We start from the raw sequence: 11,847 nt of genomic DNA on the forward strand, positions 1-11,847 counted from the left end.
CCCCCCCCCCCGCCCCCACTCCTGAGGGATGCTCCATCTGTCCCAGCACTGCATCATTCACAAACCGTGCTGGTACCTCAAGGTATGTAGAAAAAAGTTTTAAAGCTGTGTCTCTGTCCGAATTGCTGATTCACCGAATCAGCATCGAATCTTCAAATTCGAACTTGGCTGCATCGAATCAGGGACAGTGATCTGAATCAACGAATTGAATCACTGTCCCTGATTCAGGCCAAATCCAAATCAAATAGGGCCCACTTCACACACCCCTAATAAGTATATTATATAATTATACATAATTATATATGTGTGTGTGTGTACGTATGTACGTATTTATACACACTTATATAAACGCATACAATTTTATAATTGTGTGTGTGTGTGTATACACATACACATGCACACACACGCACACACGTCGCAGAAAAGAAGTTAGGAGGAGAAAGATCCACCCATGTTTTGCATTAACTGGTTCTCAGGGACTCGAGAAGTGTGGAATAGAATTATGCTTAAGTACCTAAATCCACCTGGTTGCCTAATAGAATTGAATTCCATGTAAAGTCTTTTTAAACCAAAATGTGTATTTTTTTTATGTTGAAATAAAATTCTTGAAATCCAAAACCCTTTTCAAAATAGAAGTTATCTCATCTGGGAAGCTCTAGTCTTTCTTCTAGCTGTAATATTAGTTTAGACATATTGACAGTTTGATGCTTTTATGAAAACCTATCTTCCTTTCTAACTAATTATTTGGTTTAACAAACATGCTATATTTTGTATAAAGTCTTACTTGCTCCACTGATTGTTTTCATTATCATACAAATGGGAGAGTCCTACTGGAGGCAATTCAATAAAAGTACATCGGTAATAAATCATATAGAACACTATGTATTAAAATTACCGGTCAAACATTCTGTACAATTTTTCCTGGATAGGTAGGGTGTAATGAGCCAGATTCATTCCTCAGTAGATATATCCCAGACCACTAAGAAAGAATATTGTCCATCCATCTTCCTATATGCAGAATCTGAGTTGAAGTAAATCATATTTCTGAACCGAAATCTTCAGTACCGAATTCATCCTATTAATATCTAGTTTCATGATCAGTAGTTGCAGTATGCCTGTGGGATATCTAAATGACAGCCTCCAGTATGTTTGTGGTGGTACTGGAAGCCTGAATATGATTCAGATCCAATGCCTTTGGGAATAGACCCAACTGGTCAAGAGCACAAAGGCAAGAATTATGCTTGACTTCTGCACAGTTCTACAGAAAAGGAAAGGCTCTGACTTTGGGTTAAGTGTAATCTGTCTCATGGGTGTGTTTAATACCCTGTTCTTTCCATTGTTCACAGTTAAGTGGCCTCTCAAATTCAGTGCAGCATCTTTTTTTTCTGTATGCTTAATTCAAGTCATGACCTCATGATGGTAATGCCTGTGCAGCCGCAAAAGACCCTGTTCTTCAAGGGGACTCTCATTTTTAAAAAGGCAGCATTTCCTAACAGTTAGCCTCATACATAAGTGTCTGTTATGTCCACATATTTAGAATACAGTATCTTAGTAACTGTCCTGTAACTGCTTACTGGTGACAAACACATGCCCATTTCTGAGTTATTATTTGCTGTTCCACTTGAGTCTGGCAGTGGTATGGCACAGGAGAAAACTTCCTTTCTCTCAGTACAACATAAAATGTCTTCTTCCTGAGGTAGTGAGGTTGAGGTGACAATGCTAAATAATAAATGCAAAGGATGGTGGATGGGTTCATATCAGATATAAATGGAGCTGCACTGAATTCCATAAAATAAATTTTAAGGGAAAACTCAACTGATTAGCTTAAGGTATAATAAATACTCAGCTGGTGATGTTAAGTGCAAAAGCACTGACAAAGAAACTGAATTCCCTTGGTTTCCTTCCTTTACCTTCCTAACTTCATGTGTGAGAGAGATTCCAGAGATTGCTCTTAGTGACGTGAAATTCTGTTGGTCCATTTTCCAATAAGCACAAAATCTGGAATCTAAAACTTTAAAACTGGTTATGGCTCAGGCATGAACAAATAATAAACACAGGAATAGTAAACTCTGATATCCTCCCAAAAAGAAAGGCTGTATAAATAAGCCAACTGTTGGCATAGTGTGTCAGAAATTGTAGCTTGCAAAAAGCAGCAGTCAGCAGGGTGCTTGAAAAACACAGCTAGTAGAGTTCCAGGGCCAAATGCCAGCACAGTGCTCCAGAATAACATTAAATTATTGACACTGCTAATATATTTTGTGACTAACTCAAGTTGTAGTACTATTTAAATGGGAGTTCTACGTATTGGATAGCTTGCAGGACTAGTCCCAAAAAGGTCTTAAAGAATTTTGTAGAAGGTAAAGAAAATATAAGAAACGTACTTGTGTCTGTGGTATCTGACCACTGTATTATTGTAAGAACTTAAGTAGCATAAAATATGGTATTACTTAGCTATCCCTGTGTAGTGTCATTCATATTATGTTAATGGCATTACATTTAATACACAAGATTTGGGAGGTAAGTTAATGAGAGTTTTGTAAGTAATAAGAATGGTGTATTTAAATAATAATGGACTAAGGGATAGAAGAGTTGTCATTAAAACTCTCTGTAATGCATATTTAATATTTAACAGTTAAACTTACAGATTTTAAGTCATTTTGCCTCCATGGGGAATCAAACATACTGCCTATTTTTCTTTATTTTTAAGTGAAGCTATTTCCAATTCAAATAATTGAATTCTACTTCTAAAAATGCAGTGCTAACAAATTTATTTGAATGTATTTTGATGAAGGTAACAGTTTAATGCAGGCGACAGGCATGCCATTGGCACCTTATTAATTTTTTTCCACATGTATTTCTTTATTTTCTTGGCAGAATTTTTCCGAGAGCTTCTGGAGAATGCAGAAAGATCCTTAAATGATATGTTTGTACGGACATATGGGATGTTATACATGCAGAATTCCGAAGTGTTCCAGGATCTCTTTACAGAACTGAAACGATACTATACAGGAGGCAATGTCAACTTGGAGGAGATGCTGAATGACTTCTGGGCTCGGTTATTGGAGCGGATGTTCCAGCTCATAAACCCTCAGTACCATTTCACTGAGGACTACCTTGAGTGTGTGAGCAAATACACAGACCAGCTGAAGCCATTTGGAGACGTACCCAGGAAACTAAAGGTTCAAGTGACTAGAGCTTTCATTGCTGCACGGACCTTTGTTCAGGGCTTGACCGTAGGCAGAGAGGTTGCAAACAGAGTATCAAAGGTAAGCAAAAATGAGGCTTTTCGTTTTGGATTTGTTTGTAGTTGTTCTACTGGACAATATGCTCAGTTGTTGCTGTTGTTTGGTTGATTGGTTGGGCTTGTATTTGTGTACTTCATCTGTGCCTTGGTTACTCCTAAGTAAATTTTTTTGGTGGAGGTAACTGTCATCTTTTTCCTTCTTTGGAGTATATTACGATGGTGGTACTACTGGAAGAAGTTGCCCGTTGCTTTATTGATATTGACCATATAGTGTCAATATCTATCAGTGCTGTAGAATGGTAGCAGTTATCATTAGTAGTACAAAAGCCAGTAAGTCTGCAATATGTGACAATTCTGATCAGGCGTTTAAGCAGGACAGACACATGTAATGCAGCTCTTTGTTAGGGCAGTGCAACCCTCTGAGAATTGAGAGAGTGACAGTCTTCATCAGGACTGCAAGTGGGTGACAGATTTTTGGTGGAACATTGGCATCTTCTGTAATACTCTGTCAAGGTAGACTGGTTATATTCTGACAAGGAAACAGTCCATCAATGATGTCTATGGAGCTTGATCTATCCCAGAGGATAGTTTGAATGTCATGTATTTATATTAATTATTTATTTATGCACATATTTATGATCATAGCTTCTGAGGGACTTGCATAAAATCACATAATGAAAGATATACACAAAAATAAAATCTCTTGCTTAGTCAGATAACCCCTACACTTGTAGTCAGGCGCCAGAGATTTGCTTGAATAGATGTTTTTACATGGTACTTGGAATAGAACTAAAACAACTTACTTAGTTATAGTTGTAACCTAGCTGAAGGAGTCAGTTGTTCATTGGCCTGGTCAGTTTGTAGTGTGTCTCAATCCTAACTATATTCTGTATTTGGGCCTAACCTGGCCTTCTGTACATGGGAAGAACATAGTTGAGCACTCTTCCATTGAACAGCTAGCTGCTTGCCGTGAGGCCATGAGTCAACAGAGGTAATTGGAAACTGTCAGCAAGTGCCCAAAATTGCAGTTGCAAATTGTTATACGTGCCATTTAGGTGCATAAAGGGAAATAGGATTTAGCTCTTAGTGTTGCCACAACTTCTAGGTGGTTGCTTTCCAGCGTGAAATTCTTAAACACCCATGCTAAAGAAAGGGAAGAGCTTTTTAGACTAAAAGCAATGTTGACAGAAAATCAAATAGCTACAAACTGGCTATGGATAAATTTAGATTGGAAGTTTGAAGAAGATTTCTAACTATTGGAAGACTGAACCTTTTTGAAATAGTGATCTAAGCAGAGTGGGGGGAAAGGTAGTTGCAGTTTTAGGAATGAGAAGTAAAAACATTCTAGGGTCCTAGGGAGCTTAATCAGCAAAAAATGATTTGTCTATGACTTCTCAGAGGCTAGGTGTGAGGGAAGAGTCATAGATTACGCATCTGTAGATATAAACTACATGCAGATGTAACAACTGTATCAACATCCACCAGTACCAATATAAGCTCTCAGTGTTATATCTCCATGCTGCTGTCACAATTCAATCATATAGCAAAACCATTGCAACTTTAACACTGTTTAGAATTAAAGTTACAGAAATTTAGCTCACTTGCATCACTAAGGAGTATGTAAATGTAACCATTTCAATGTAGGTGATTCTGGTAGCTTTCGGGTAGCTTTCCCTCTCCTTTTAAAGTGGCTAAAAATTATGTTGTTTACTTATAACCAGGGATCCTGGTGTTCTCTGATTAAAAAAAAAATAATCCCCAATTTTTGGATTTTAAAAAGTAACCCAAAATCTGTATTTTTCCTATGATTAAGATGTAACACCACTAATATATAGATATAGAAATGTATATATTAGTGATGCTTTATTTTAATCATAGAAAAATATGGATTTTCTCTATCTCTATCTTGTGGTGTTTCATTTTAATCACGAAAAAATGCTGACTTTTGGGTTACTTTTTTTAATTCAATATTTGGGGGGGGGGTTATCAGAGAAAACCAGGGCCCCTGTTCATAACCTTAGGTGTACATACAGACAGTTAAAAAGCCAGAGGTGCAATCAATTCAATCTCCACAGCTTTCTCTAATCTGCATAGATTGGACCATTAATAACAGAATACAAGTTCATTCATCAGTTGACCAAGGCAGGAAGTGCTTTGCATATAAAGGACTGTGTCAGTTGAGGCTTTTGAAATCTTGCAGCACAGGATCAACACAATGTGATAACTAGTCAAGAATACTGCCATAACAGGTGGTCAGTATGGTAACTGTCCTACATTGAATGAGTGCCTCATTTATTCACTCAGTTCCAGCAGATGTACTTTGACTAACTGTTGACTGCAAATCTCCTTCAAGGCATGATGTATCTTGTAAATTCCTAGTCGTACCTCCTGTGCTTCACCGGACTCAGTGATGCTATCGGCTGCATTGTAACATTTGCTTAAGGTCTCTTGTCGACAATCTCCATTCAAGGTTTTCAGGTTGAGGTAATCTGAAACAAAAGAGATTTGATGTAGCAATTTTGCAGATCTTTTGGGGGTCTAATGAACGAAACTGTAAGTTTGCAGCAGCCATCTTGGAATCCAATATGGTGACTATCAGGGATCCTGGTTTTCTCTGATTTAAAAAAAAAATCCCCAATTTTTGGTTTCAAGAAGTAACCCCAAATCCACATTTTTCCATGATTAAAATGAAACACCACTACGATATAAATATATGTGTAGCAGTATTTCATTTAAGTGAAAAATGTGTATTTGGGATTAGGTTTTTTAACTGAAAATTGGGGATTTTTTTAAATCAGAGAAAACCAGGATCCCTAGTACACACACAACTTACCCAGATTGGCAATGTGACTTTTCTGACACTGGTAGACCACTTTTATCTGCAACACACTGTTGCTGCTTGTGACAATGAGTAGCCTACACCTTTACCTTTTTTTTTTAGCCTTACTATTCGTATTCCAGGATAGCATTCAGCTACCTAAATTAAGTCCCTCATTTTAACTTCTGTAATTCCCTGCCTCACTACTTGCTTTTGTTTCACATCAAATGAAGCAGGGTGCTGCAGACAACAATATCGTTTACTCAAGAACCTTGACAGTATATGGTACATGATCATTTCATTAGAGATTTTATCATAATGCATACACACAAGGGACTGAACTGGTGACTCTTATTCTTGCATATTCTAACTCATGTACTTAACTTTACAACTTTTGTTGTATGTGAAATAGATATAAAAAGTGCATTTCTTTATGCGTTAAGGTTGTTGGTTGTAGCCATGTTGGTTCTTTGGTTCTTTGGGTAGATGTATTATCTTTTACTAGACCAAATAAATAGTTGGAAAAATTGTTCTTTGCAAGCTTTCAGACATAAACAACCATTTTCTATATGTGTGCACCCATGGTAATGTTTAACAATGGGTTGTATACTTGCATACAAAAGCACATATATGCATATAAATGTGTATACATGCATTTTATATTATATATATTATGTCTCTATATATGAGCAAATGAAAAATAATAGGAAAATACTTTCAGAACTTAGAAATATATATATATTTGAAATGGAAGTCCTGGACATATTTTCCTATTATTTTTCTGTCTCTGGGCAACATGAGTTTTTCCCCCTCTAATAAAGTTATTTGACTTCAGGGCGACAGTGATGATAATTAAATAAGAATAATGAAATAAAGTGCTTGAATAAATCTGTATATTGCAGAGTGCAGTGCCTTTCCATTTCTAGACATTTTTGTTCTGTTCTTTTTAAAGTCCATTCTAACATGAAATTAAAACTGATTATAAATAATTTATATTAAAGAATAATTGTGTGCTCTTTAGGCACATTTCAGAATGTCAGTGGACCATATTAAATGATGAAAGAAATTAATATTTTTCATAAACATAGGTTGTGCTCCTAAAATGGCTGAGTATAGTATTAAACTGTGGTTTGATGCATTAAGACACATAAAAGGAAAGAGTGAGAGGGTTATCATTTTGTTTATCCATGCAATTATGACTATCTTTTGCATTGTGCAAGCTAGTGGGACAGATATAGAAAAAAATCTGATGACCCACAAACTGCAAAATTAATATTAATCCCTAGGGAAACTGTGCTCTTTTTAACTTTTGATTTTTCTGGTAGTATCAGAATTACATGTTTTTATGTTGGTGTAGCAACTGTAGAACACAGCAAGTGTTTCTCTTTGTATATTGCTCAGAACTTCCAACAACCATTCCTCAAAGTTAGCACATATCTTTGCCACTAAAAAGAAAAGACAAAAAAATATATGTTTGTTGTTATTTTGAAAGTTATCTGCATTTGGGCATGGATTTCATTTTCACTGTACTGTAACATCACAAGATGCAGTGATAGAAAAGTCACGTCTGTTTAACCCGAAAGAAATGAGAAAAGAAAGTGATGGGATGCCTCTATAAAAATGTTTCTCCGTTGTTTACATAGGCTGAGAAAAGGCAGAGTTTTGAGGCAGTATCAAAAGCAGGACTGATTTTATTTATTTATTTTCTTTCCTTTTGAGTGTTCTTTTTTAATAGGAGATCCTCTATCCCAGTGGTTTTAAAACCTCCTAAAGTCATTGAATCCTTTCATATCACTTCTTCTGGCATGGAACCCCTACCCCTATCATAAAGACTGAAGTGGTGCCAGGTAATCAGGCCTCCCAGTGGCTCTGCTATTAGCCCAATATCTTTACTAAACTACTAATGACCTATCACAGAACTGTATGGTTTCATGGAACATAGTTTGAAAACCACTGCTCCAGTGGTGTTGCGTAAAGGGTACACGGGGGTACACGTGCACCCCCTGAGAGCGCTGGTGCACCCTCTGACAGGCTGCGCTCCCCACTTAGGTGATGGGTGGGGAGGGGGGCAGGTTGGAGTGCTGGTGCTCCCCTTGAGAGTGCCAGCCAGGGAGTGTGAGTGCCAAATGAAGCGCTGAAGCCACTTCCAGAAGTGCCACCACTTCTGGGAGCATCACCATCGCTTCCCGGTCAGTGAGATTGACCACAGGGGGACCCAATCAACAAGATCTGTCCTCCCCACCCCCTGGTCAGAAAGATCGGCTGCATGGGGACCCCTGCCCCTTGTCACTGACTGGTTGCTGAATGGGCACATGCCCCCCCCGACTAAGGTGGCACTAGTTGCCCATGCACTGCTCTATCCTTCTAGGTGCCATGGGCTGCTAGCGTACAACAAAGTTCTCCATCTCAAACATGATACAAAATCAAGTATTATTAAAGAAATTAGTAGCAACTTTTTTCTCAGGGTCTTTATCTTACTTTCTCAGGTCCTTTTAGCCCCATCAGCAAAAGGGAATTGGTAGACATGTTTACATGTGCCCCTACAGCACCATTGTTACTGCGCCGTCATCTAGTAATTCCTTTTGGAAGTACTAAATGACGGCACAGTAACAGCCCGTACTGTGCTGTGCCAGCTGTGCAAGCTTATTTTTAGCTGCTATGTCACTGTAGAAAACACTATGCCGAGGGAGTGCATTGCTACAGTGACGTAGTTGTGGCATCACGGTTTGTGCTTGTCAATGCTACATCTGATAGCATGAGTCACCGGGCATGTCTACACGTGACATTACGTCACTGTAGCAATGCACTACAGTAACATAGCATCATGTGTAGACACCCCCAGTGGGTCATGCTGTCAGGCTCTGGTGGTGTGCTTTATCTGATGCCACAGGGATACTTTTCTAAGGAGGTCTCTTCCAGAAAAGCATTGTCTTGTTCCCTGCAAATTTGAGGAAAAGTTAGTGATCCTCTGAAGGAGCTCATTCCACCTTTTTCCATTTCAGCTTTTACTTTTAAATGTAAACTCCCCAAATAGCTAGCTTTTAGACTCAGAGGTGCCCTACACATGACAATAGTTTATTTTTTATGTTTACAGACAATGAAATAATTTGTTTTGTGACTATTTAATATATTTCTCCTATTCTCAGTTTAATTCTACATGTAATGCCTTGTGAAATCTTGTAATCAGAGGTGCCTGCTAGTGTTAGAAAGAGGGGGAAAATCGATTTCTGACCAAAGTATTCCCATTTTCATTTATTTTGATTTATATCTTTGAATTTTTTGTTTAATTCTGCACGGTTGCATCCTTCTAAAGGATGCAGTTTTTAGTTTACGAAAATATGCAGCAACTCCTACTCTAGGTGACTTTTTCAAAGATTGATGGCTTTTTTGTATTATAATTGTTTTTAAATTACCACGTTGAAAATGTATTAGAGTAAGTGCTGCTTAATAATAATAGTTCCTGGTTGTTTTCACTTCTTCTTCTTCTCATGTCCTATCTGAGATTGCTGATGACAGGTATTTAGCCGAATTTGCAGATTCGTTAGAATCTGACAGATCTGCATTGTGAGTGCTTCTGCTATGGCTGTTACAGTAGTTGTTTTTACTGAAAATGATATTTCTACTGACTTCATTAGAACCCAGATCAGATATAAAGTTCCATTTGTATGAATTCTGTTCCTGCAAAAGTTTGTAATCTGCTGTTTTAGGCACTGAGAATATTTTTTTTCATAAGAACAGAAGAAATATATTTACTCATCAATTCAGCACTTTGGAAATAATTGTTTTGGTTGCTTTTATTTTATAAGAACTATATGGAAAAGTTTGATTTACTAGAAAAGGCAGGCTTTAATTGCCAACATAATGGACCTTCTGTTTTGTTACAAATATTACAGTATTCTGTTTTCAGCAAATGCAAATGTCAACACATTCTTGTTTTTGTTTTCCCTGTCCTTTGGGAAATGGAAAAATACAGCTCCTGGATAAGTTCCAGATGAATACAAGATATTAAAAGGTTGAACTTGTAAGGTTTCTGCACTGCAGCCTGTGTAACTAGGGCAGCCTCACTCAGCCCACTAAGCAAAGCCAGGTGAGTCCCTGATTGCTTCTGAGGCTGCATTTAAGGAGCTCCTACAGCACCTAAACCCTGCTGTGAAAGTACTGGCTTCAGTCCTTGAGTAGTTCCTGGCTCTGTTACTTCCCTGGTTCCTGCCCTGGCACACCTCACCATGTACCCAGCCCCTTGGACAACAGACTCCAATTTGATCTCAGCTTGCTTCTTGACTACTGATTCCGATAAAACCCCCTGTCTCAGTGTCTGAATTTTGGCTTGACCATGGCTTGCTTCCTGAACCCTGATCCTGGTTACTCCCTTAGCTTGGTGCTCAGTTGATGACATCTGGCTTCTGATGGCTTGTAACTTGGACCTACCCTCTGCTGCTCCAAACCATGGCTTCCCACCACAACCTCCAGTTTATTCCTAATCATGTTGTAAACAATGGCATGTATGTCACTATCCTTCCAGTTTTCTTACTTTGTGGGTAAATAATGATGAACTATTTGCACCTTCTTTTGACAAAATATTCTCCAGTATCCTAATGTTCTTTTTTTGGTGAAAAGTTGAGAACTAAAAAAGAGCCCAAGCAGACTTTAAGCATAATTTTTGGACAAGTCCTTCTGACTTCTCAAGAGCTCTTATATCTCTTCATTTCCTGGAAAGTATTTTGGTCAACGGAACGGAATGAAAATTCCATAAATTGGTTTAACCCAAAGGAGTTAAGCCTGATACTACATACAATCAGATTTATCTTAAACCAGTTTCAGCCATTTTGAAATCCATTTATGTGCCCTGAACTTGTGTTCTGTTACAGGTTTTAACCAGTTCCTGATCACTTAAATTGTTTATGTGTAACTTCTGTCCCTAGGGCAGGAGAGTGGGGACCTTGGGGAAGCTGCTTCCTGGGTGCTCTGTGGTATTGCTGAAATTGAGGCAGAGGCTCCATGCAGCAGGGATCCTGGATTTCTGCTCTCACTGAAACTCACACAGTGGCCTCCCTTGGAGTCTCTGGTCTCACTGAAATTGAGCCTTCTGGCAGTGAGACCATGAAGCCAGAAGAAGCAGGCTTTCCCAGCTCATGGCACTCAGAACAGTTTCTCTCAGCAGGAAGGTGGGGGCAGGGGAGACCACTACAGTTTTGGACGGTGGGAATGGGTAGAGAAGCTGGGAGCTGTGCATCTTGGGATGCTGAAGGACTGAAAATAAAGCATTTTTACTCTCCTGACCATTCAAACAATACCCTGGAATGGCATAGGTTAAATATTTCCTAGAAAAATCTCCTTTTGAGTGGCTTATCCTTTAAATGTTTAGAGGGCACTTATGACAGTTAAACACCATTTAATGGGTGAATATTGTCATTTTCAGTTCCTTTATGTTGGTTTTAAGGTAACCTGTGACAAAGTCCTTAAATATCCATCCCTAGTTTTACTGTGTAAGTTTTTTTTCATTCATTGGCATCACTCCTGATTTATACTGGGATACACATAAGAAGAATCAGGCCCACTCAGTGCATTTTATATAGCCTTGTGGTTTGTCTCTGCATAAAATCGGTTTCACCCACCTCGCACCCAATTTAGAATTTATACCAGTAGTTAAATCACTGCTGAGATTAGCTCAGAGGTGGACCGTTATGAGCACTCAGGAATATGATTATAGATGTAAACATGAGAGGAGTATAATTCAGCAACTAGCATTCCACCCCCCCCCCCCCCCAAATAAATTTTAAAAAAA

General features: G+C 38.3%; 1 protein-coding gene across 1 annotated transcript in view; it reads left to right on the forward strand.

Moving 5' to 3' along the window:
- Positions 1-11,847, forward strand: part of GPC6 (glypican 6) — a 1,304,538-nt gene that overhangs the window by 645,119 nt on the left and 647,572 nt on the right. Inside the window, exon 3 of the mRNA XM_019524944.1 lies at positions 2,875-3,266. Coding sequence (XP_019380489.1) covers positions 2,875-3,266 — 392 coding nt within the window. The remainder of the gene's footprint in view (positions 1-2,874; positions 3,267-11,847) is intronic.

The sequence above is a fragment of the Gavialis gangeticus genome, unplaced genomic scaffold (assembly GCF_001723915.1).
Source record: "Gavialis gangeticus isolate Ggan-Ray unplaced genomic scaffold, GavGan_comp1, whole genome shotgun sequence".
Taxonomy (NCBI): Eukaryota; Metazoa; Chordata; order Crocodylia; family Gavialidae; genus Gavialis; species Gavialis gangeticus.